Source organism: Canis lupus, chromosome 5 (assembly GCF_011100685.1).
Source record: "Canis lupus familiaris isolate Mischka breed German Shepherd chromosome 5, alternate assembly UU_Cfam_GSD_1.0, whole genome shotgun sequence".
Classification (NCBI taxonomy): Eukaryota; Metazoa; Chordata; class Mammalia; order Carnivora; family Canidae; genus Canis; species Canis lupus.
This window is the reverse complement of record NC_049226.1, coordinates 13580566-13606282: the sequence shown is the minus strand read 5'-3', so window position 1 is coordinate 13606282 and position 25717 is coordinate 13580566. Positions and strand designations below refer to the sequence as shown.

At 37.0% G+C, this 25717-nt stretch overlaps 1 protein-coding gene across 4 annotated transcripts in view; it reads left to right on the top strand.

Moving 5' to 3' along the window:
• Nucleotides 1-25717, top strand: part of ARHGEF12 (Rho guanine nucleotide exchange factor 12) — a 150098-nt gene that overhangs the window by 87901 nt on the left and 36480 nt on the right. For 3 of the 4 annotated variants that reach the window (XM_038535888.1, XM_038535887.1, XM_038535886.1), the window contains 14 exons: nucleotides 1287-1344; nucleotides 3975-4153; nucleotides 5266-5343; nucleotides 5534-5653; nucleotides 7240-7380; nucleotides 12595-12669; nucleotides 15115-15207; nucleotides 17175-17285; nucleotides 17566-17664; nucleotides 22951-22993; nucleotides 23484-23589; nucleotides 24039-24176; nucleotides 24672-24704; nucleotides 25218-25332. In XM_038535888.1, the coding sequence (XP_038391816.1) occupies nucleotides 1287-1344; nucleotides 3975-4153; nucleotides 5266-5343; nucleotides 5534-5653; nucleotides 7240-7380; nucleotides 12595-12669; nucleotides 15115-15207; nucleotides 17175-17285; nucleotides 17566-17664; nucleotides 22951-22993; nucleotides 23484-23589; nucleotides 24039-24176; nucleotides 24672-24704; nucleotides 25218-25332 (1389 nt within the window). The remainder of the gene's footprint in view (nucleotides 1-1286; nucleotides 1345-3974; nucleotides 4154-5265; nucleotides 5344-5533; nucleotides 5654-7239; nucleotides 7381-12594; nucleotides 12670-15114; nucleotides 15208-17174; nucleotides 17286-17565; nucleotides 17665-22950; nucleotides 22994-23483; nucleotides 23590-24038; nucleotides 24177-24671; nucleotides 24705-25217; nucleotides 25333-25717) is intronic. The other variant, XM_038535889.1, reaches the window with a different exon arrangement.

Sequence of the window (25717 nt, the reverse complement as noted above, 5' to 3'; positions counted from 1 at the left end):
AGGTGCCCCCCAAATTACATACTTTTAGAGAAATATATAGCTTTTGACCAGCAAGTTTGCTTTTAGGACTTACCTAAGGAAATAAGTGTATAAATGTGAACTGACATATGTATAGGGAAATTCATTTCAGCTTTGTCATATTGAAAATTTGTGCGGGCGCCTGGGTGGCACAGTTGGTTAAGTGTCTGACTCTTGGTTACAGCACAGGTCGTCCTCTCAGGGTAATGGGATGGAGCCCAACTGGGCTCTGCACTCAGCATGAAGTCTGCTTAAAAAGATTCTCTCTCCCTCTCCCTCTGCCCCTATTCCCTGCACTCACTCACTCTCTCTCTCTCAAATAAGTCTTAAAAAAAATTGTAAACAGTTCAAATGTGCATAAATGGAGGGCTAGAAAAAGAAATTACATTTCGTTCACAGATGTTAAAAAGAATGGATTAGGTCTATGTGTATCTATATTGAAAGAAAACCATATACAACAAAAAAGTATTTATGTGCAGAAAAAAAGGCAATTATAATATATGTGTGTATATATATGTGTCTATGCCTGTGTCTGTGTATCTGGTGTGTGTATCCTAGAACATTGTCTCAGAGATTAAACTTCATGATTAACAGCTATCATCTCTGGTAGGCATGACTAGTATCTTTTTACTGCTATTTTAGACACTGATATATTTGAACTTGTAAAGATTAGCATTACCCATGTCAAGGAAAATAGCGTTGGTTCCATGTTTAAGAGTTTTTCTTCATTTGGGTTAGTGGAAGTTTTGGATAACATTTCTTGCAGTTAGCCTATCTGAAAATTAGTTTTCTTTGTAAAGATTAGGTCATGGTTGGAAAACTTAAAGTAGAGTGAGTATTGTTAGGGAAATAATGCTTATTTTTTTATCTTTTAAAAAAATCAGTATGATTTTGAATCATGATTGAAAATTCATGATTGATTTTTGAATTTGTAGTTAAAAGCAAAATGGTCTTTTTTGTTTGCAAGAACCCTTCACTGTGAAGGACTTATAAAACCTGTTGTATAATATGTTTTGTTATTTTTCATGATAAGTTATAATATCCTTTAAATCAAGGCATTGTTTTATATTCAAGTTCATTTTGTTGCCAAGTTTGCTGAGTACACCTTATAGAATAGTGATAAAAGTGAATATTGAATCAAATATATACATATTTTAATATAGTTCTGTGTACTATATTCTAATCGGTTGTATTATGTACAATAATTTCTAAGGTCAATATAGCCATTCTCAATGGAATGTGTCTGACATTTTTTTATTTTCTTACAGGTGAATGGAACTCTGGTGACTCATTCAAACCATTTGGAAGTGGTGAAGCTAATCAAATGTAGGTGAATTTTATTCTCAGTTTTAATTAGTTTCTGAATCCTTTAAAGGAAGGATCAAAAAACATTTATGTAATAAGCCAGATAGTAAAATATTTTAGGGTTTGTGGGCCTTACCATCTTCTATTTTCTCATGATTGCACAAAAAGCCATTTGCAAATGAACAGTTGTGGCTGTATCTCAATAAAACTTTGTCAGGGATCCCTGGGTGGCTCAGCGGTTTAGCGCCTGCCTTCTTCCCAAGGCATGATCCTATAGTCCCAGGATCGAGACCCACATCGGGCTCCCTGCATTGAGCCTGTTTCTCCCTCTGCCTGTGTCTCTGCCACGGTCTCTCTATGTCTCTCATGAATAAATAAATGGAATCTTTTTTTTTAAAAAAAAAATTATTTTGTTAAAACAATCTGTGGGCTGGATATAGCCTCTTGGCTAGAGTTTGCTTTAACTCTGCATTAAAGGAAAGTCTGAAGTGAAAATCCCTAATTTACTAATAACTATATTTTATCTGCTTCATATATGTGGTAGATGATAATATCTTGTCATTCTTGGTAACATGGAAGGCATATATTTGAACGACATGCATGAGTCATCTGAGGGGGAAGAGATAGAGAATTCACATGGAATGGCCCAGATGAACTGAAATGGAACTTTAAAAATCATCCAGCATAGTCATGTTTCCTCAAATAAGTAAATCATAAAATAAAATCCAGGGTAATGATCTCTTGGAAATCTCCAGGGTTAAGGCTTTGGAATCATCTGCATCATCAGACTATTCCATAGTAGACTACAAGTAAGATAGTTGTTTATGGCCAAGCAGAAACACTACTACTTTATTTAATCCTGTTTTTGTTTCATAGGGTGGACATCTTGAGAATTAATTTAATAAACTGAGTTCCTTCTTAGCTGTCTTACCACTGTTTAACTAAAGCAACCCCTGAATCCTGTTTACCTTTTTATCAGACAGCTAGGCTCTAAAAGGTCCCTAGGATCATAGTTCTTAACTTTAGTACTTTTTAAAAAGGAATGAGATGATCACAATTAGATCCCCATCCTCGAATCAGTTTATTTATGTAATGAGATTGTGATTTGTACATTTTTATGTGCTACATAACTATGATGGTTTATGATAATAAATAAATATAAACCTGATCACTATTGAGGAGTATAAAAAGTCAGATTATTTCTTTAACTTTTTAGATTATATATTTTACTCATTCTAGTGTAAATTTTACTTAATAAAAAGGAAATCATAGCCCTATAGCAGGTAAGATGACTTATCCAATACTGAAAGCCTGGCTAAAAACTTAAAGGTAAACATAAATCACTGTGAGCATCCACAACAGATCTAAATTTGCAATGCCTTGCACTGTGTACTCTCTTTATACTGGAGGTCCCTCACATCCTACCCTGTAATGCATCTTCTGGACATGATAAAAGGGATTTCAGATGAAAGCAGTTTAAACATAGCTGAAGAGGGAAGGGAAGAAATAGGAAACCAGTGGAGGTGAACACATGGATAAGTAAATAAGCTATTACTAATGGAGGGCATTCTGACAGAAATACAAGTGAAAAACCTTACAAAGTATATATCCCTAAATTCTCCCAAATCATAGCATTTGTGACCACTAAATGTACCAAAAAAAAAAAAAAAAAAGGCTTTTAGAACCTCAAACACTGACACAATTGATGGTGAGTTCTGCAGGCAGTTAAATAGGGAGACAAGTATGAAATGCATTTAAATTCTCTGTTGAAAAGTCTAAGAGGAAGATATTGTCACTTTAAGGTCTGTTATCTAGAAAAGTCATTTATTTGGAAAGTCTCCTCTCGATGCTAGATAAATCATGAATGTCTGTTCTGGAGTCTTTCTGGTTAAGGTTGGTTTTGCCCTCTGTCCTTTATGCCTAGTGAAGTTCTGTCTTCACATTTAAAGTAGAAAAACTCAAATTTATTGCGTGTTCTTTCCTGTTTTCGTGGGATATTTTTTGTCCTACTCATTTTTTTTTAAAGATTTTATTTATTTATTTATGAGAGAGAGAGAGAGAGAGAGAGAGGCAGAGATACAGGCAGAGGGAGAAGCAGGCTCCATGCAGGGAGCCTGATGTGGGACTCGATCCTGGGACTCCAGGATCACGCCCTGGGCTGAAGGCAGGCGCTAAACCGCTTAGCCACCCAGGGATCCCCTGTCCTACTCATTTTTTAAAGTTAATTTAAAATTGCATCATGATATTCCCGAAAATTAGTTGAACCCTGCCTAGTTAGTATCATCTCAAAATATGATGGTTTCCTGAATTTAAGAAATTAATTGAACATAGTCATTAGTAGATGGTTGCTAATAACTCACCCTTCCAGAAATTAAGAACAATTCTTGGGATTATAAATTTTATTTGCCTTTGTGTCATATCTGATCGTATGAATAGTAATTTGCTATCTGAAAATGGCATCGTTCATTTAGATTTTTAGAGGACTCATAAAAAAGAAATGACAAGTTGGATTCTTTTTCTGTGGAGCAGTGATTAGTAGGTAATCAAACTTGCTCACATTACTGGATCTTACAGAACTGTCAAAGGTGAAGTAGCAAAATACCACAGACAAGTCTTTGACTTTGTTATTTTTCCTGTTCTCCCTCCCCAAGCTGGTTCCTATGTAGCTCTCACTGTTCAGGGACGCCCACCTGGGTCGCCCCAGATTCCACTCGCTGATTCTGAAGTAGAGCCATCAGTCATTGGACATATGTCTCCCATCATGACATCCCCTCATTCACCTGGAGCATCTGGGAACATGGAGAGAATTACTAGTCCTGTGCTCATGGGGGTAAGAGGGGGGAAAGCTTCTTTTAAATGCTCAGTGTGTAATGATGACTTTGCTTTATATTAAGAGTTTTAAAGCATTGATCTGATAAATTTAAGTTCAAGATACTGGAAAATAGCTTCCTTATATAAAAATTATGTATTAATTTGAAATTATTACAGAGTATTAGGATAGCAGATTGAATTAAGAAAGATTTAACACCTGTCATATATAGAACAAGGTGTCATTCACAAAAATATAATTAAGATACCCTATGTTCAAGGACCTTAGTTGTCTTCGGATATAAACTTTAAGAGGACAGAGTTTTGTTTGTTTGTTTATTGCATATTATATTACATATAATATATTCATATTAAGTCCTGTGACAATTCAAAGGAGGGAGGAAGCATATCAGTTGTAATAAGGAAGGACTTTATGGAAAGCTACTATTTGAATTGAGCCTTGAAAAACAGGTAACATTTAAGTAGTGGCCATGGGGAGGGAAGTAAACCAGGTAAAAGAAATAGAATAAACAGAGATAAAGAGCCAGGAAAGCACCAAGTATGTGGGGGAAGTTCCAAGATTCTTGTTTGGCTGGTGCCTGTTAAGGATTTAAGTAGTGGGAGATGAGGCTTGAAAAAAGTAAGACTATTTATTTTGAAAAATCACAACTACCAGGCTTATTTACATGTACCCGAAGAGGCAGTACGAATCCATTAAAATTGGGGAGTGGAGGTGGGCAAGAGAGTGACGTGATTGTAGCAGGATTTGAGGAAGGATAATTAGATAAAATCTTATAGGGTTGTGAAACAAAGATAGATGGTGAAGAGGAGTTAGGGAGCTGTCTTAACATTTTAGGCAGGAGGTACTGGGAAGTGTCATGCATGGGGATTGACAATACGGATCCAAAGGATGGATGGAAAGTGTAACATAATGATATTATACTTAAGGCAACTTCATTTCTCCAGCTAATATCAAAATGTAATGTCTTGAACCTAGTTTAATTTTGACTTTGAGCGTCAGGTCTCCCAGCCTGTCTTTATAACCGCTGCTTATTTTAGCTTCACGTCACTATATGGGTTCTTGTTTGTTTGTTTGTTGTTGTTGGTTTGTGTTTTTTTTTATCTTTTTTCTAGGAGGAAAACAATGTGGTTCATAACCAGAAAGTAGAAATTCTGAGAAAGATGTTACAGAAAGAACAGGAACGGCTACAGGTACTAAAGTTAGAAATGGGGCTTTTTACAGGCTAATGAAACTGAGTGGGCGTAGTTGAGTTGATATTTGTCATGATCACAGTCAAGTAGTACTGTAATCAATGCCATCACTATTTTATTAAGAATGGACTTTTTCTATATTTTCTTGCCACAAGTAATTAATTCTCAAAATATTTTTATAACTTTTCAGTTATTGCAGGAAGATTACAACCGAACACCTGCCCAAAGATTGCTAAAAGAGATCCAAGAGGCCAAGAAACACATTCCTCAGCTGCAAGAGCAGTTATCCAAAGCCACAGGCTCTGCTCAGGTAGCATCACTATTAAAAGTGCTACCCAACTTTTTGCAGGAGATTTTTCTTCTGGGAATGTGTTAGAGAATGTTGCAATTGCCTTTTTTAAAAGTTTTTTTTTTTTCTAGCATAGGCCAAGAGGATGTCCTGTGTAGCATGTTACAGAAATAATGATGTAACTACAAGAAATGTGGGCTTCCGATTCTTTGCTTGCTCATGATATCATGTTCCTTTGTTCCATAATTTAAAAAGAACTGAGTGCTTTTGCTTTGATGTGACAAACTACTAAAATGTATTTATATACGTTTGCATTTTTGAGGCTCATTCTGCCATTTTGAAAGAGAACGACATGTTTTTAAGTAGGAACGTAAGATTTTGTAAAGTGACAGGCATTATCCTAAATACAGAGACAAACATGTTCTTGCTAATCTTTACAGCAACCCTCTGAGATTAGATACTACTATTGTTTGCCCTCATTTTACGTGTACCTTTAGAGAAACTCAGATTAAATAATTTGCCTGAAGTCATATAGCTCAAAAGCAATGGAACTGGAATTTAGACCCAGTCTGATGAGTTACAAAGCACTTTCATGTTCTTAGCAACTATATTTTTACTGAAGTTTTAAACTAGATATAAACAGAATTTATTACACAGGTGTAAGTTATGGAGATGATGGTCTTACTAGAAACAGTAGCTCAGCCAGATTTGTAATCTCTAATATTCATGTTTGAGATAGGAAAAGGTCCTTATATCTCATCTTAAAGTAAAATGGACCATATTCCTGTACCATTTAAAATGAGTAAAAGCTGTTGATTCATTATGCTTTCTGAGTCTGTGAGTGAAAGCCACAGTTTCATAGAACTCAAAGGATTCTTTGAGATCATGTAGCCTCATTGGCTCATCTTAAAGTCAAAACATCATTCAGTTGAGAAAATTAGAGCCTAAACTGGTTAAATGACATAGCCAAGGTCACATCACTGTAAGGTCTCCTGACTTCCTGGTTTGATGTACTTGTGGCTACATGGTATTTAGTTTTTTTCATTACTCTCAGTCCCATTAGCTCTATGAGATTTTGATTATTATGCCTCAGTAATGTTGACAGTTTTATGTTGTTATAATTACTGAATGAAGACAACATTTTTATTCTGTTCAAACAATAAAAACGTGGTTCCTGATCTAAAAGCCTGTATTCTATTATAGCATTGTGTTCCAGAATTGGCTACTTATTGAAATTCAAAAGTGTTGGAAGGCAGTTAACGAGAAGTTATAGTGTAATAATCTTTACTATAATGGGCAGGAAATATGAATCATCTAATTTAACCAACTCTTTTACCTTTCTGCCCTATTCAGAAGTTTGAACTTTTATTCTCCTTGCTAAAACATCATTTTCCCTGTCTTTGAAATCATGCCATATTAGAACCACAGAATTGGTAGTTATTTATACTTTAAGTTTTTAGAGGTTTAAGCCTCCTTGATCACATCAAACTGGCCAGATTTTTGGTAAATCTCCAATTAGGTGACAGTGTGAGTCTGTTTATGCAGTCAGTAATGAATGTTTCTTTTATTGTGTTGGTGTGTGTGTGTGTGTATTTAATCTGTTTTAGGATGGAGCTGTAGTTACCTCCTCCAAGCCTGTAGGTGAGCCGCTGACAGCCAGTGAGGTAGAAGCAGATCCTGGTGAGGGAATAGGCAGACTTGACTACTGCACTGGAGATGCTTCTCGGCCCGGCAGTGACAGCGCTGACGTAAGTGTTCTGCATCATGGTTTTCTTCTCTACAGCTCCTTTCCATATTTGATTTTAAGTTACATGAATTAGAGGTGTTCTCTTATTACTTACCTTTATCACCACCTTTAATATAGCAATGAGCAGAAATTCTGCAGAAATGAGCAGAAATTCTGCACTCTGTTGTCTATGTTCAGAGTTCACTTTTCCCCTTAGATACACATTGCCAAATGTTTCTTTTGAGGAGGTGGAATTTCCCAGCAGGCATCTTGTTTGTGGGTTGAGAAGTTAATAATGCTTTTTTTTTTTTTTTTTAACTGAACCAAGAGGCCAACTGTTGATATCTTTAAGAGCATGTTAATATTCCATTTGTGGTCAGAGTGACTCAGTCTTGAATCACGGGGCACTTTGCCATTACAAAGAGGAAAAGCCTTAGTCCTATTAGATAGACTTGAGTTAATAGTCCTTGTTTAGTAACACTTTCTTGATTAACCCCCAAACTGCCAGATGAAGATGGATCTTTGTTAAGATGAATACGATGTACCACCATGGTCGTAGGAGTACTGACCAGTTGAATTCACTGTTGCTTACTCAGCATTCCTTTTTTTTTTTTTTTTTTTAAAGATTTTATTTATTTATTCATAGACACAGAGAGAAAGAGACAGAGACACAGGCAGAGGGAGAAGCAGGTTCCATGCAGGGAGCCTGATGTGGGACTCGATCCTGGAACCCCAGGATCACACCCCAGGCTGCAGGCGGCGCCAAACCGCTGCACCACAGGGGCTGCCCTTACTCAGCATTCCTTTGTAGGTAGTATGCAGTGGTAGGAATAATGACTTAAGAATAGACCACCCTCTTTATTTTATTTTAATTTTTTAAAAGATTTTATTTATTCATGAGAGACACAGAGAGAAGCAGAGACATAAGCAGAGGGAGAAGCAGGCTCCCTGCAGGGAGCCCAGTGTGGGACTCGATCCCAGGACCCCAGGATCACGACCTGAGCCAAAGGCAGACACTCAACCATTGAGCCATGCAGGCACCCCAGTCACCCTCTTTAAAAGTGATAAGGAAAATAGTCTAAACCAGTGTTTTGAAAACTGTGGATCATGGAATCAATTTAGTGGGTTGGGGCTAGCATTAAAAAAAAAAGAATAGGGGATCACTGGGTGGCTCAGTGGTTTGGCCCCTGCCTTTGGCCCAGGGTGTGATCCTGGAGTCCCGGGATCGAGTCCCACATCAGGCTCCTGCATGGAGCCTGCTTCTCCCTCTGCCTGTGTCTGCCTCTCTCTCTCTCTCTCTCTCTCTCTAATGAATGAGTAAATAAAATATTTAAAAAACAAAAGAATAGAATAGAAAATAATGCTTTGTAAGATACAGATAAACTAAGTGTTACTTCTTGTGACTTTTATTATATATAAACGTACAATGCACATGTGTGTGTTCACATGCTGGTTAACAATGTAAAGTTTCTTATTGAAGGTAGTGGAAAAAAAAATTTGAAAGCCACTGGTTAAAGCCATCATTCAGGCTTTAACCTGAATGATGAGGCTTAGGCCCAATGACTCAGAACTTCATTCAAGGAAAATTTGAGGATTTTTTTTGGGGGGGAGTGGTGAGGGGTAAGGGGGAAGATAGTGCTAGCAGTCTTATGATTGGATGGGTGAAACTGACTCAAAAAACCACTTACTGGGCATACATACCCTATGCTATAATGAGTGTTTTACATTCCTTATTTTAGTTAATTCTACTGTTATCATAATTTTACAAAAGAAAAAACTGGCCAAAGGGAGTTAACTAATTTGCTAATAACTTACACAGATAATCTGTAATCTGCCTACGTCTAGCTCTAAAGTACTAGTACTCTAAATATAAACGAAAGTACTGAGGAGTAGAAATGCATAACATTTGGGGAGAGCAGTGAAAACTTTACTGATGTATTAGGGTTATGGACGGAATGGCTAGAGTTTATCTTAGAAATAAAGGCTTGACTTCAGGTTCTAAAAGGCTTCGTGTTGTTCTCGCAGAACTGTTTTTAAGGATTTTTCTTGCATTCTCCTTTTAGATTTAGTGCTGTTTCTCCTGTCTGTTTTCATCTCTACCACTAGATATTTTCTTGAGAGGACAGGGACATCTTTGACTTTATGTCACCAAAGCTTGGCAGATCCTACAATTAGGAATTTGCAACAAATGGCACAAAAGAAAAATTTGAATATTATCTTGTATTTAGAGGAACATTGCAATAAAATGTGTGGCTTAGAAATATAACTTTAAAAAAAAGAAATATAACTTTATGGAACACAGAATGAATTGACAAGTGTAGAAATAGGCATCCCAGTGACTTGAGACTGAGATATGATTTGTATTTAGTAAGTATTTGAATGAACAACAGAATGAATGAGAGTTTGGGCTTTATCTTGCATGTAGAAGTGAGAAGCATAGTCAGAAACATGTCAGAGTAGAAACGAATTCGAATAAAGAGACAGAAGACTGCTTAGCTTACTAGGATCTTTCCAAATGTATATTGAATGGCTAATAAATATTGGCTCCCTACTTTGTGCCAGTAGTTGGGCCTAATGCTGTACAGATACTCTTCTAAACTCTCCTAATAGTATTAAAGAAGTATCACCATTTTTTAGATGAGGACATTGAAACCGGGTAAATAATAAACCGGATGTTGTGGAAATCCAGGTGAGAGATGATAGAATGCAGGCGAGGATATTCACTGAACACATAAGAAATTCGTTTAATTCTTATAAGCATCTGTGTGGGGCAGCCCTGGTGGCTCAGCGGTTTGGTGCCGCCTTCAGTACAGGGCCTGATGCTGGAGACCGGGATCAACTCCCACATCGGGCTCCCTGCATGGAGCCTGCTTCTCCCTCTGCCTGTGTCTCTGCCTCTGTGTGTGTGTGTCTCTCTCATGAATAAATAAATAAAATCTTAAAAACAACAACAAAAAAAGCAAGCGTCTGTGTGAAGCCTTACACACAGACGCTGTGCTGCTTTTTCCTTACAGATTCCCACCGTTGTTCCATGTGGACTCTATTAAGACTGTAGGAGCCAGTCTTCTATCTTTTGTATCAGTGGTTTTAAATTTTTCTCCATTTTCTACTTGTCTAAAATAATCTTCTTGTGATGTTTGTGATATCATTCTTATTGTAAAGCTCCCTGCTCATGCTAACCTCAGAAAAGGCTTTGAATACCCAACACCCAGTTCTCACAATAGAAGCAAGTTCATTCACAAATCATCTAAAATTTAGAGCATCTGCCTCTCAGATTTTTGTGAATTTGTGGCTGGTGTTTTTTAAGAACTTGTTTTGAAAGAATTTTAAACCTATTCAAAAATAGAGACTAGCATAACATTCCTTTCTATGTACCTGATCAGCCTCAGAAGTCATCAACAAGTGTTCATTTTCTGGTCTGTGTACCCCATTCTTCACACCCTCCAAATACTGGAGTATTTTCAAGTAAATCCAAGACATTATTTCATTAATCTGTGTTTTTAAGAGAAAATAAGACTTTTTCAAGAAATACAGCCATAATAACATTATCATCAAATCACATTTCTTAATATGCAATTTAATTATTCTAATTGTCTCATAATGATCTTTCTGCATTTGGTTTATGTGAGTCAGGATCTAGTCAAGGTCTTTAAGCCTTTGGTTTCTAAGTCTCTTAATTCGTTACCTTTTTTTGTCTGTGTGACAGAAACTGGGTCATATGCCCAGTAAAACAAACTCACATTTTAATTGTATTTTCATGGTGGTGTTTAATGTGTTCATCCCTCTATGTTTCCTGAGAGCCATTAGTGAGATCTAGAGTCTTGATCAGATTAAGAGCTGTTGTTTGGCAAGAACAATGCATGGGTGGACCTGTGTACATCCTGTTACATCATATCAGGAGGTGAATGTCTGGTTGTCTTTCTGTGACTGTAGGTTTGTTGAAGGTGTTCAGATGATGTCAGCATGGTTCCTTCATAATCAACTTTTCCATTAAGCTTTTATGTAATGTTCTTACCAGTCATTGATGATCAAATGCCTGCATCCATTATTTAATTAGTGGTTTCAAAAGGATGCTATTATAATTTTGTCATTCCTTCTGTGTTTACTAGATGGAATTATTTGACAAAGAAGAATTTTCTCTTAATAGCTTTTAGATTACCCTAAAATGTAGCTTATACAGGAAATGAAGTTTACTAGCTTACTGCAAACAGATACATAGAGTTGGTACCCTAACAAAATCTAAAGGTCACCAATGGGGGGGGGGGTGTGTGTTCACATGCATATGTGTAATATTTTGAATTCATAGACTTTAACATATTTGCTTGTTGTGTTTGAGTCCATTGTAATCATTACTTTTTGTTGTTGCTGAAACTGTCCCTCTTTGGGGCGGTGGGAGCTCCCTTGAGTTGTCCTCTCTGTTCTTTTAACATGACTTCCTAGTAATTTTGATAGCTTTCTTGCTTTTTGGTGTGACAAGATTATTCTAGCTTTATCTTTTATATTTCTTGTCCTAGACCTAGAGTCCTCCATTTCCCCAAGATGGGGCTTATGTTTGAAGCTACTATTGTCTTTATCTTGTGCTAGCTTGGTATATGTATAAATAGAATGCATCTTCCCAATTGATGTTCACACAAAAATCTCTTGTACCTCGTTTTCAGCTGTTCTGAAGAATGCCTCCTCAAAGGAATATTTTGGGGTGTTCCTCATCCTCCAGAATTGAAGTTCTGCACATCATATTGTTTCTGTTTTACATTAGGTCATCCTAGACATACCATGTAAATTTTATATATAAGAATCTACCCATCACTTTCACATGATACAGAAACATAGAAGCTTAATTTTATTCATATAAATAGGCCAAAATGTTTTTAACTTGCACAGAAAGAAGAGTTGGAGGCAGAGGGGGTTAGAAGAAGTCATAAAGACAGAGTTTAACTTTGACATATTGAGTTTGAGGTACGTAAATACATCTAGTTGGGATTACTTGGTAGAAATTAGCTGTCAGGCCTGGAGATACAGTACAGCTGTTCTCTTAATGCGATATTATTTATCAACATAAAACTTAGATCAGTTGAGAAAATAAGTGTCTTGCCAAAGTCAGGAAAACAAATAGTGGAGCTAAGTATTCTATGAAAGGTATATCGTGGTTTCAGACACAAATGTGAAGTTCAGAACCTTATTTTTCCTTATCCCTTTCTGATGAGCCTATTGAAATGAACTGAATGTCTTTTTTTAGAGTCCCAAGAGTGCCCTGAAAGAGAGGATTTGTCTAGAGGAAAACCCAGAGAAAAGTGAAGTGATTCAGGACACTGTGAGTATGAAATCCATGAAATGGTAGTGCTTTCTTTAGCTTTCCTTCTACTTCAGTGACAGACACACCTGATATTTGTGGATTGTGTGTGTGCAGGTAGAGAGAGAAAAAACTTAAACTTATTAATAAATATTCGATAAATGGAGAGCTACTCCCATGATAGTTAGTTGGTATTATTAGGTGGTTTAATGTTATTTTACTTATTGTAGTAAAATGTACATAACATTTACTATTTTAATAATTTTTAAGTAAACAGTTCATTGTCATCAAGTTGTATGTATCACTGTGTACAGCCATCACCATATCTGTCTCTAGAACATTTTCCTCTTCCCCAACTCAACCTCAGTACCCATTCAACGCTGACTCCTCATTATCCTCAGCACTGGGCAACTACCATTTTACTCTGAATTTGACTACTTTAGAAACCTCTATGAGAAGCATCATATGTGTTGTCCTTCTGTGACTGGCTTATTTCACTTAGCATAAGTCTTCCAAGTTCATTTATATCGTAGCATGTGTCAGAATTTCCTTTTTAAGGCTGAATAATAGTCCATTGTATGTATAGACCATGTTTTGCTTATCTACTCATCACTCAGTGAACATTTGGGTTGTCTCCACCTTTTGGCTATTATGAATAATGCTACTATGACATGGGCCTACAAATATCTATTCAAGTTCTTTCTTTTAGTTCATTTGGCTGTTTTTTTCAGAAGTAGAGTTGCTGGATTTTGCATATTCTTAAGTAAATGCTTTTACTTTAGCATTCTCATTTTGTTTTTTAATCAGATTTATAAAAAGTTTTATAGTATAAGATTTAACAGAATATTGTGACTCATCAGTTATTAGCAACATAAGGACTATTGGAAAATCAGAGACACTGAAACAGCTAGAGTCTAACAACCACTCAAAACAAGTTTCTCATTTTACTTTTTTTTTAAACTTTAAAAAAAATTCCTAACGCCTTGAGGTTCAAAAAACAAGTAGTAAAAAAGGCAGAATCACGTTTAGAAGATGCAGATACAGAGTTCTGCACCACACCTGAGGAGGGAAGACCACAGCTACATAGTGCTTAAACTGTTTATATCTTGTGGATACATGTGCAGAGCTTCAGCTGTAACTCCTATACAGATAACCCCTGAATCAGGATAGCTTCACATCCTGCATGTCCGATTGCTCTCAGGTTGAGCCAAGATCTTCCCAAATTTGTGTTTATCTTCATACTGTATGGCCTTTGATTTTAGTATTTGTGGTCTTCAAACATCCATAATTTGTACATTACATATACATGCCTTTACACTACCTTTTTCATGCTAAATCCAACTTTGCAAGTGAGCTGACAAATGGAGGAGCCATTGCATGGGAGGGAGATCTGCCAACCTACAATTTATGTTTGCAATTTTGGTTCTTTGTTTCTATACAAAATGATTTTAATTTTGTGTGATTACTTGAAAATTTTGTTGCATTATGCCAGCGATTTTCAACCAGGAGTGATTTTGTCCCTCAGGGAACATTTGGCAGTGTATGGAAACATTTTTGATCGTCATGACTGGGAGGCTGCCGCTGGCATGTAGTGGGTGGGTGGACGCCCAGGATGCTGCTCAACATCGTACAATGCATAGGACAGCCCCCACAACAAAGAATTATCCGGCCCCAAATGTCAGCAGTACCAGGGTTGAAAAACCCTGCATTATGCACTTACGAAAATGAATTGAAAATGAAAAAACAGGGTTAAGGGACAGCTTTCAGTTATGCGATGTTAATAGAAGTCTTTGTATTAACCTCTCTCCTCACTTGTCTTATCATTTCTGCTCTCATTTTTCCTTTGTTCTGTTGTCTTCATTTACTTTTCTTACTCTAGCTCTTTAGAATTGTAATTGTTTACATAAGCCAACTATCTGTCTATGACAAGGTTTATATGAAATGAATGGAGTACACACAGAGTGATTAGAATCAGATATCCAAGAGTATAGTGAGCAAAAGGTGTTAATTATTTCCAGAGGAAATTTTTTTTCTTCCCGAGAAACAGTTGATACTGTTGTGCTTTTCTTTGCTAAAGCAGTTGATTGCTTTGAAAATTTGAGAACCACTTCTTTGAAAATCACTAAAAGAAAATAAAACGGAATCTTTTAGTGAACAATTTCTTTCTTTCTTTTTTTTTTTGGAAAGCTTTTATTTATTTATTCATGAGAGACACATAGAGAAGCAGAGATATAGGCAGAGGGAGAAGCAGGCTCCCTGTGGGGAGCCTGATGCGGGACTTGATTCGAGGACCTGGGATCACAACCTGATTCCAGGACCCCAGGATCACGACCTGAGCCAAAGGCAGACGCTCAACACTGAGCCACCCAGGCATCCCTAGTGAACCATTTATTTTTGATGATTTGGCTTCATTCTGTGAATTTGACCAAGAGCTAATTTCTATTCCTTTTCTCTGCATGTTACCAGGATACCCAGTCTCTCTTTGGGAGCCCCTCTCCCCGTATAGCAGCTCATATTATTGGAGCAGAGGATGATGATTTCGGTACTGAACATGAACAGGTAGGTGATGACATTTTTTTCTAAAACACGGATTATTAATTTTTCAACGTGTTCAATTTTGTTGCAAAAAAATAAATGCTTTTTGGAGACTGGGATTATATTTGTAAAGATTTAAAGCTGTGTCCTAGAACTGAGATTGTTTAATTGCTTGGATTGTTTAGCTTTGACCAGAAGAAATGGCTTTGCCTTTAAAGCTGATAAGTGATTGATTTACACTTAAGTACTTCAATTTGGGAGATGGAAATATAATTGTAAATATATATTTTTTTATTTAAAATTCCAGTTGTTTATTGATGGTGTATAGAAATGTGAGTGGCATGATTCTTGTCCTTGTATCCCATGGTCTTACTAATAAACTCATTTACCACTTCTAGGAGCTTTTTAAAATAACTTTTTGGGATTTTTGACATAGACAACCAAATTTATTTCCTTGTTTACTTGTTTTCAATCTGTTTATCTTTTATTTCTTTTTTTTAAAGATTTTATTTATTTATTCATGAGAGGTGCTGAGAGAGAGGCAGAGACATAGGCAGAGGGAGACACAGACACAGACTCCCCGCAGGAAGCCCAATATGGAACTTGATCCCCGACCAGGGATCACGCCCTGAGCTGAAGGCAGATACTCAACTGCTGAGCCACTCAGGCGTCCCTGTTTATCTTTTATTTCTTGTTTGTACCTTTATTGCACTGGTTAGGTCTTCCACCATGAGGTTGAATTGGAGTGCTAAGACAGGACATTCTTGCCTTATTCCTAACCTTGAGGAGAAAAATATTTAGTCTTTCATCATTAAGTGAGATGTTAGCTATAGGTATTTTGTAGTTACTTTTTATTAGGTTATCGAAGTTTACTTCTATTTCTGGTTGCTGAGATTTTTCATCATGAATGGATATTGAACTTTGTTGAATAATTGAGATGATTGTGGGTTTTGTTTTTTTTTTTTAATTTAGTCTCTAAATAGAGTAAATTACATTGATATTAGCATGTTGGCCAGCTTTGCATTCCTGGGATAAACTACAATTGGCCATAATGTATTTTCTTTTGTATATATTTCCAGATTCAGTTTGCTATTATTTTGTTGAAGATTTTTACATTGGTTTTTATGGGGGATATTGGTTTGTCATTTTCTTTTTTTATGATGTCTTTGGTATTTGAGTAATGCTGTGGCCCCCTTTTTAAATTTTATTTACTTACTCATTCAGAGAGAGAGAGCATGTAAGTGGGGAGAGGGGCAGAGAGAGAGAGAGAGAAAGAGAGAGAGAGAATCCCAAGCGGGCTCCCCCACTGAGGTGAAATCAAGAGTCAGACCCTTAACCAGCTGAGCTACTCAGGTACCCTTCATGCCGGCCTCTGAAAATAACTCGAGAAGCATTCCCTCCTCTTGTATTTTCTGAAAGAGATCATGCAGAATTGGTGTTATTTGTTTAGATTAACTTTCTTCTCTATTTGGATGTGAGAAGTTAAATGGAAATTGTGATTCGAGGTTTCCTTAAGTTTAACTCCTAGTTTTCTGTGTTCAGTGTAGTTCGGGAATATCTTCTCAGAGTCATCTTGCTTAAAACTATACCTCTCCATTTTCATACCACTATTTTTGCAATTAGCTCAAAAGGAAAGGAAGACGTCTATTTCATTATTAGGCAGAGAGCCTCCCCTTACATTTTTAGAAGTGTTTTTAATGCTGTTTTTTGCATCCTGATTTATAGACACCTGAGCTCCTCGATTATCATCTTCTAAATTTACATTCTCCTAAGATGGGCTTTCTTTCAACCTGTTTCCAAGAGGTTATTAATTTTCAGGGGAAGAAATCCCATAAGCTCATGTACTAATAAATTTCAGTGAAATTTTTGAAATCTTGAGTTGTTTTAGGGTAGGTCAAAGTGAAGTGTAGGTAGCTGTGTTTAACTGTGCTTACCTTACATTGTGCACCTGGGTGTGGAGTTATTGATGTATCCATACTTCACTTTCCTAGATCAATGGGCAGTGCAGCTGTTTCCAGAGCATTGAACTGCTGAAATCTCGCCCTGCTCACCTGGCTGTTTTCTTACACCATGTAGTCTCACAGTTTGACCCCGCCACACTGGTAATGTATTTGTTCATTTAGCCAGTTCAAAGTTCTTACACTGATTCTTATACCGTAAAACCTCTCACTTCTGCAAGATGAGTTTCTAAACATATCAGGATAGATAAGATAATTAAAATACAGTTGATTTTTTTTTTTTAAACTTGGTTGTGTAGAAATGAGGACTTTGCTTATGGTGGCTTACTTGTTGGAAATTTTCCTGCCCAGTGAACATCTAATAGATGATGTTTTTCATGATTTCTCCCTTTTACTCTCTTATCCATTTCTCCCTCTACTACAGCTTTGTTATCTGTATTCAGACCTGTATAAGCAGACCAATTCCAAGGAGACTCGTCGCGTCTTCCTTGAGTTTCATCAGTTCTTCCTGGATCGATCTGCAGTAAGTTACCAAGTTAACGTTATATAATCTTTGCTATAGTACATTGAGTTACTGGTCTCCTACTTCCAGTCTTCCCCTGCTTTTGGACTTTATTGTTGTGGACTTTCTGACATCTGTGTTGTATGTAATCAGTTACTGATTACTCTTGACTGTTACTTTTATTATTTCTGAATTAGTTGTAGGCTATGAATTCTCACAGTAGGTGTTAGGGAGTACATATGTATATTTGGGTTTATACATGTGCATAATTAGGACAAGAGAGTGCAAAGAGAACACAAATGATATACATACATATGTATGAGGATCCAGAGGATAATACTTGCATAATGAACTCGGGTTGGCCTCTTTGAAGTTTGGAGCCACAAGGGTAACTAAAAAGTGGTAGAAAAGATCTTACAGAAATGATAATAGTGTTTTATTTTACCAGTAGGAATCTTTGTAAGGTTTTTAAACTAATGAGTTTTATAATTCTTAGCTTTGCAATAGGGTAACAGCCTTTAATGCTTCCTGCGTAATCATGCTCCACTCCCTGGGCCTTCCACAGTTGTACTCCTCTTTGATGACTGTTCCCCACCCTTCCTCTCCCGAAACCTCACTTCCTCTCCTGCCCTTTCTCAGCTGAGGCTCTTGCAGTTTCTGTGGGAAATCTGAAGTATTTGCAGAGAACTTCTACCGAATATTTCCCCCACCTTCATCATTCTGTACGCTCTTGCCTTTCCCCTGATGCTGTGGATAGCTAGCTTGCCTTCTTTTCTCCAAGGCCTACTCTTGCCCTCTTCACCTGGGTTGGTGTATTTCCTTCTACCTGCTCGACATGATCCAAGCAACTGTCATCTCTCCAGCACCATCAGTTCTTTGTTTCCTGCTGAATCATTCACATTAGCATGCAAACATTGTGAGTTTACCTATCTTAAAAGAGACTTACACTGAAACAGACCACTTCTCCCTCCAGCTCCTGCCCCATTTTCCTTATATTTTTTTATTTTCTTATATTCCTTTATATTACCTACATGCCTACACATTGTGAAATACAGTTACCTTCTCAGTGAGGCCTTCCCTGAGCACCCTACTTGAAATTTTATGTCTTCACTGTCTGTCCCCTTTCCTGTGTTATTTTTGTCTGTAGAACTGAGATTATATGTGAAGCTTTCATTTTTTTTTTTTTTTTTTTTTTAGATTTTTAAAATTTATTCATGAGAGACACAGAGAGAGAGGCAGAGACCTAGGCACGGGGAGAAGCAGGCTCTCTGCAGGGAGCACGATATGGGACTCGATTCTGGGACCCCAGGATCACGACCTGGGCAGAAGGCAGGCACTAAACCGCTGAGCCACCCAGGCATCCCTAAAGCTTCCATTAAGGCAGATATTTTTGTTCTGTTTATTGCTGTTTCTACAACACTAAATAGATCCTGGCACAGACTGATCACTCAGGTATTTATTGAGTGAATTAATTAGGGTTCTCATTATGCTGATATTATGAATACTGCCAGTGTAAAATATTATACATTATATTTATTAAGAAAATTTACTTCCATGAAGAAATGACAGTATGTTGAAGTATATTTGAATTTTATATTTCCTTTTTTAAAGATTGAAGTACAATTGACATTGTTTTATTAGTTTCAAGTGTATAGTATAGTAATTCAACAATTCCATACATCACTCAGTGTTAATAACAAGTGCACTCCTTGTATCTCCTATTTGATCCAAATCCCACCCCACTCCCTCTGGTAACTCTCAGTTTGTTCTCTATAATTAAGAATCTGTTTCTTGGTTTGTCTCTGTCTTTTTTCCCTTTGCTCATTTGTTTTATGAATGAAATCATGGTATTTGTCTTTCTCTAACATTCTCTGACCTATTTCACTTAGCATTATACTCTCTGGCTCCATACAAGTCATTGCAAATGGCAAGATTTCATTCTTCTTTATGGCTAAATAATTTTCATTGTCTAACTATGCGCCATCTTCTTTATTCATCGATCAGAGTGTACTTGAGCTGCTTCCATATCTTGGCTATTGTAAATAATGTTGCTATAAACATAGAAGGGCATATATCCCCTTGAATTAGTGTTTTTGTATTCTTTGGGTAAATACCCAGTAGTGCAACTGCTGAATAGTAAGATAGCTCTATTTTTAACTTTTGAGGAACCTCCATTCTGTTTTCCAGACTGGTGGTATCAGTTTGCATTCCACAGTGCAAGAGGGACTTTTTCTCCTTTTTCTCTACATCCTTGCCAATGCCTGTTGTTTCTTGCGTTGTTGATTTTAGCCGTTCTGACAGATGTGAGGTGGTGTCTCACTGTGGTTTTGGTTTGCATTTCCTTGATGTAGGTTAGGATGAGCATCTTTTCATGTGTTTGTTGGCCATCTGTAGATCTTTGGAGAAATGTCTGTTCATGTCTTTTGCCCATTTTCAAATTAGATTATTTGTTTTTTGGGTGTTGAGTTTTGTAAGTTCTTTATATATTTTGGATACTAATCCTCCATTGGGTATGTCATTTGCAGATATCCTCTCCCATTCCATAATTGCCTTTTAGTTTTGTCATTTCCACCACTGTGCAGAAGCTTTTTATTTTGATATGGCCTTAGTAGTTTATTTTTGTTTTTGTTTCCCTTGCCTCAGGAGATGTATCTAGAAAAAAGTTGCTACAGCCAATGTCAAGAGGTTACTGCCTGTGTTCTCACAGTATTTATATGACTTCAGGTCTCACATTTAGATCTTTAAAATGGTTTGAATTTATTTTTGTGTATGGTGTAAGAAAGTGGTCCAGTTTCATTCTTTTGCATGTAGCTGTCCAGTTTTCCCAACACTATTTATTGGAGAAATTTTCCTTTTCCCATTGGATATTCTTTCTTGCTTTGTTAAAGATTAGTTGACTGTATAGTTGTAGATTTATTTCTGGGTTTTCTGTTCTGTTCCATTGATCTATGTGTCTGTTTTGTGTCAGTACCATATTGTACTGATCACTACAGGTTTATAATAGAACTTGAAGTCCAGAATTGTGATGCCACCAGTTTTGCTTTTCTTTTTCAAGGTTACTTTGGCTATTCAAGATCTTTGTGGTTCCTTAAAAATTTTAGAATTGTTTGTTCTAGTTCTGTAAAAAATGCTGTTGCTGTTTTGATAGGGATTGTGTTGATGTGTACTTTGCTTTGGGTAATATAGACATTTTAATAATATTTGTTCTTCTAATCTTTGAGAATGAAATTCTATTTCTTTGTGTCATCTTCAGTTTCCTTTATCAGAGTACACGTCTTTCACCTCTTTGGTTAGGTTTATTCCTAGATATCTTAATATTTGTAGTGCAGTTACAAATGGGATTGTTTTCTTAATTTCTCTTTCAGTTGCTTCATTATTAGTGTATAGAAATGTAATACATCTCTGTATGTTGATTTTGTATCTTGCAACTTTACTGAATTCGTTTGTCAGTTCCAGCCGGCTTTTGGTGGAATCTTTTAGGTTTTCTCTATATGGTTCATGTCATCTGTAAATAGTAAAAGTTTTACCTCTTCCTTAACAATCTGGGTGCCTCTTCTTTTTGTTGTCTGCTTTCTGTGGCTAGGACTTCAGAACTTAGTTGAATAGAAGTCGTGAGAGTGGACATCCTTGTCTTGTTCCTGACCTTAGGGGGAAAACTCTGTTTTTTCCCATTGAGTTTGATGTTAGCTGTGGGTTTTTCAAATATGGGCTTTATTATGTTGATATATGTTCCCTCTAGATCTGCCTTGTCAAGAGTTTTTATCAGGAATGGATGTTGTACTTTGTGACTTACTTATTTTATGATTGCAAGTTTGTGCCTCTTAATCACCACCACTCATTTCACCCATTCTCCACCCCATTTACCCTCTGGCAGCCATCAGTCCACTCTGTATTTATGAATCCATTTCTATTTTTTTTGTGTGTTTGCTCATAGGTTTTAGTTTTTTATATTTCCCATATAAGTGAAATCATATGGTATTTATCTTCTCTCTCTGGACCATTTTCCTTAGCACAATTCCCACTTGGTCCATCCATGTTGTCATGGGTGGCTAGTTGTCATTCTTTTTTTATGGCCAAGTAATATTCCATTATGTATATTTACCACATCTTCTTTATTCATTCATCTGTTGATGGACACTTAGGCTGCTTCCATATCTTGGCTATTGTAAATAATGCTGCAATGAACAGAGAGGTGCATATATCTTTTTGATTTACTTCATTTATTTCAGGTAAATCTCGAAATTAATTTCACATTTCTTAATAGCTTCAAACTAAGTCAAATCTTTATTTTGCTGCTCATGATCTGTATTAAATTTATCAACATTAGAGTATAAGAACCCTGCTAAATTTATTTGCTAATGATTCTTTAATACCACTGGTGATATTAATTTCATATAAATACAGAAATGAGCATGTAAATCTTTTTTTGCATTTGTGCTGGCAGTACTTCTAGGACAGTTGATTTGAGCTACTGTGTGGCAACTTCAGTTAAAGAGAAAGCTTTGAAATCTATTTCATTGTTCTGATGAATATTGGAGATCTCATAATTTTCACCAATGACTTTTTAATATAAAGCTTTAGATCTTAAAGGAATTGTTTAAATTCTGGAAGTAGATGACTTAAGTAAGTATATAATACAAAGTAAGCATGAAGAGGTTAAGATAGTTTCTCTAAATGGAAAATTTCCCAGATGGTGAGACGGAAAACACAGTTATATGATAATGGGACAAGAAACTGCAGTTATTATGGGGAAAATCCTAGCTAAGAAGAAGTTAATTATGACACAGTTATCTTCGTTGGCTCAATAGTAAAAACTACAGATAGTTATTGGAGGTCTAATACTCCAAAGCCTCAACATTGACATCCAATACCTTCTCACTGAGGCGTGAATGTCATGAGGGTCCTTTAACTTTACATAGGAAATTACCAGCAATATATGATCTATGGTCTCAAATACAGCAAAAAAAAAAAAAAATCGTGGTTGTATATGACAAAGTTTTCCATATAATATACACACTGTTTAGATTTTAGCTATATTGATTTCAAATGATGTATAACTGAGTATATTAACCAAACTACAGATATTTCCCCGATAGTGTGATCCTTGGGGAAAGGGCTTATTTTCAAGTTTAAACAGTGAGACTATCCACAGCTGTGACATTTGGATGGGGTAGGTGAGCTTATCCCTGAATGTGATTATAAAAATAGCTATCCAAGTTGCATCTCTTCACTTTATATGAATTCTTATATATATATCTCTAAGAGTGCTTAGTGTTGTGTGACTTTCTGTTTGCATTTTTGTTTTAGCACCTGAAAGTTTCTGTGCCTGATGAAATATCAGTAGATCTAGGTAAGTCTGGAGCATCCGTATCCTGGAGAATCCGTAGCTCAGCTCAGCTCAGCTCTAAAGGTGTTATCTATCACATGACGGCTAGTAGGGCATCTCAATCACAATGGAAAGAGAGTCTGTAATACATTTAAAATATAGTATATGAAATCTGCGATGTGAAGTAGAATACGTAAATGCATTGAAGACCTTCTCTTGCTCTACTTTGAGTTCTCACCAAATAGCATTGATATATTGCCAGTTACAACACACAGAACATACCCTTAAGACTTATATATTTACTTGAGAGAAAGTGAGAGACCAAGCATGAACAGAGGGAGGGACAGAGGGAGAAGAAGCAGACTCCCTGTTGAGCAGAGAGCCCGATGTGAGACTCAATCCCAGGACCCCAGGATCATGACCTGAGCTGAAGGCAGACACTTAACTGAGCCACCCAGGCACTCCCAGAACGTACCTTTAAAATCACATAACTCTTTGCCTTTCCGTGATGCAGAAAAAAGGAGACCTGAGCTTATACCTGAGGATCTACACCGCCACTATATCCAAACAATGCAGGAAAGAGTCCACCCAGAAGTTCAGAGGCACTTGGAGGATTTTCGGTAAGCTTGCTGGGTGATAGAAGCTGATGTGGTTATTCTGAATTAATCTTCTTTTTAGGTAGCAAAAGTTTACACGTTAAGTCCTTGGCTCAGAGTACGGTCTTTATCACTGTGATTAAAACATAATGAGCAAAAAAAAAAAAAAAAATGCGCACCTGGAGTCAGAGTTGGTGTGTACTGAGTCTGTAGTCCCCATTCCATACGCTTCCAGGACTCACTGAACCCACTGTTCTTCTAGGCTAAGTGTGCTCCGTCAGGATGTGTCCTGTTGAGCGATCACCTCTAGAATTCTTTTCCTCCGGTGTCCTAGGTGACAGGGGCCCCAAAATAGAAAACTGACATTTTACCTGTTGCTAGAAACTCTTAGCTATGGAATGTCTGATGAAGGATTTCCAGAGGGAGATAGTGCTTCTCTGGGCTATCTCAGGAAGTTGTCCTGTTCCCTTTAGGCAGAAGCGTAGCATGGGACTGACCTTGGCTGAAAGCGAGCTGACTAAACTCGACGCAGAGCGAGACAAGGACCGGGTAACTTTGGAGAAGGAACGGGCATGTGCAGAACAGATTGTTGCCAAAATCGAAGAAGTGTTGTAAGTAACAGAAGTATATGTAGACATACCCTCTCTCTGGAGATGCTCATTATGCTTCATGCACACCTTGAACAAATTTAGAAGGGGTGGCAGATTGCATATGTGGAGCTATGTATTTGGGTTTTAATGGTTTAATTTTTCAGTTTTGCTGATGTTTTAGCAAAGCTCTTGTGTTTCTTTTTCTGGGTATTGGTAAAATGAGTGACTATAAAATTTCTAACTGATGAAAAACAGGTTGAGCACTTTCAGTGGTCTCAGTTCATCGGCTTTGAAATGATCTCATGCCAGAAAATATTGACAATTGATGACATGAGTGAGGAAAGCATATGGTCCCTTGAGGGGTTTGCATTTTTTTTGGTATTTTATGCCAGGTGACAAAGATTGAGGGTGGCCCAAAGCATCTAGCTCTGCTCTGTTGTTTCAGGTGTTGTCTGAGTGAGTAGCATCTCTTTCATTATATGACAGTATTTAATTTTGAAATATTTTTATTTTTAGGATGACTGCTCAGCCTGTGGAAGAAGATAAGAGGTAATATAACTGGGGTTTTTTTTCCCCTAGAATTTGATGAAAAAAAGAAACTTTTTTCCTGTCAGTCCTAAATAGGATTTCTCTCTTTTAACTTCAAAATTCAGACTGTCTCCCTCTGGTGGCCTCAATTTTACTTGACTAATATCCTCGCATCTTGAGTAGAATCTTTTTCTATTTGCAACAAATAGATTCTTCCTTAGTTTTTCCTTGATGAATGATTTCTAAGGATTCCAGCATTGGGGTTTTTGAAGCCATTTGATATCTTTATTCTACCTACCCTCCCTTCTCAGAATTCTTTTTTTAAGATTTTATTTATTTGTTTATGAGAGACACAGAGAGAGAGGCAGAGACATAGGGAGAAGGAGAAGCAGGCTCCTCATAGGGAGCCCAGTGTGGGACTCAGTCCCAGAACTCCAGGATCATACCCTGAGCCAGAGGCAGATGCTCAACCGCTGAGCCATCCAGGAGTCCCCCTTCGTAGAATTCTTATTTTATTTAATTTTTCTCCTCCAGTTCAACAATGCAGTATGTTATCCTAATGTACATGAAGCATTTGGGGGTAAAAGTGAAAGAACCTCGAAATTTGGAGCACAAGCGGGGTCGGATTGGATTCCTTCCAAAAATCAAGGTAAAACTGGGTAATAATGTGTTTGGGTCTCCATGCTTCTTTACACAGGTTGCAGTGGTGTCCTTCTTGGTACTTACCGTTCCAGCAGGTTGGTACTAGGCATGCTAATAGGTGTATGATATGGCCCCTCCTCTCAGGAAGCTCAGAAATCTAGCGAGAAATCCAAGCATGTAAAGCAAGGATGAGACAGTGAGGAGTGCAGATAGCAGTTTATATAGAGAGTGCCATCCCAACAGCCTTGTCTTTCCTTTTATGACCCCTGTCATAGTTGTAATTATGTATGTTTCTCTTTAGTTTTTGTTAGACTCTGAAGCTCTGTGAGGGCAAGGGCCTCCCTCATTGTATCCCCAGCTTTTAGCACTTTGCCCTCACACATTAAGAGCTT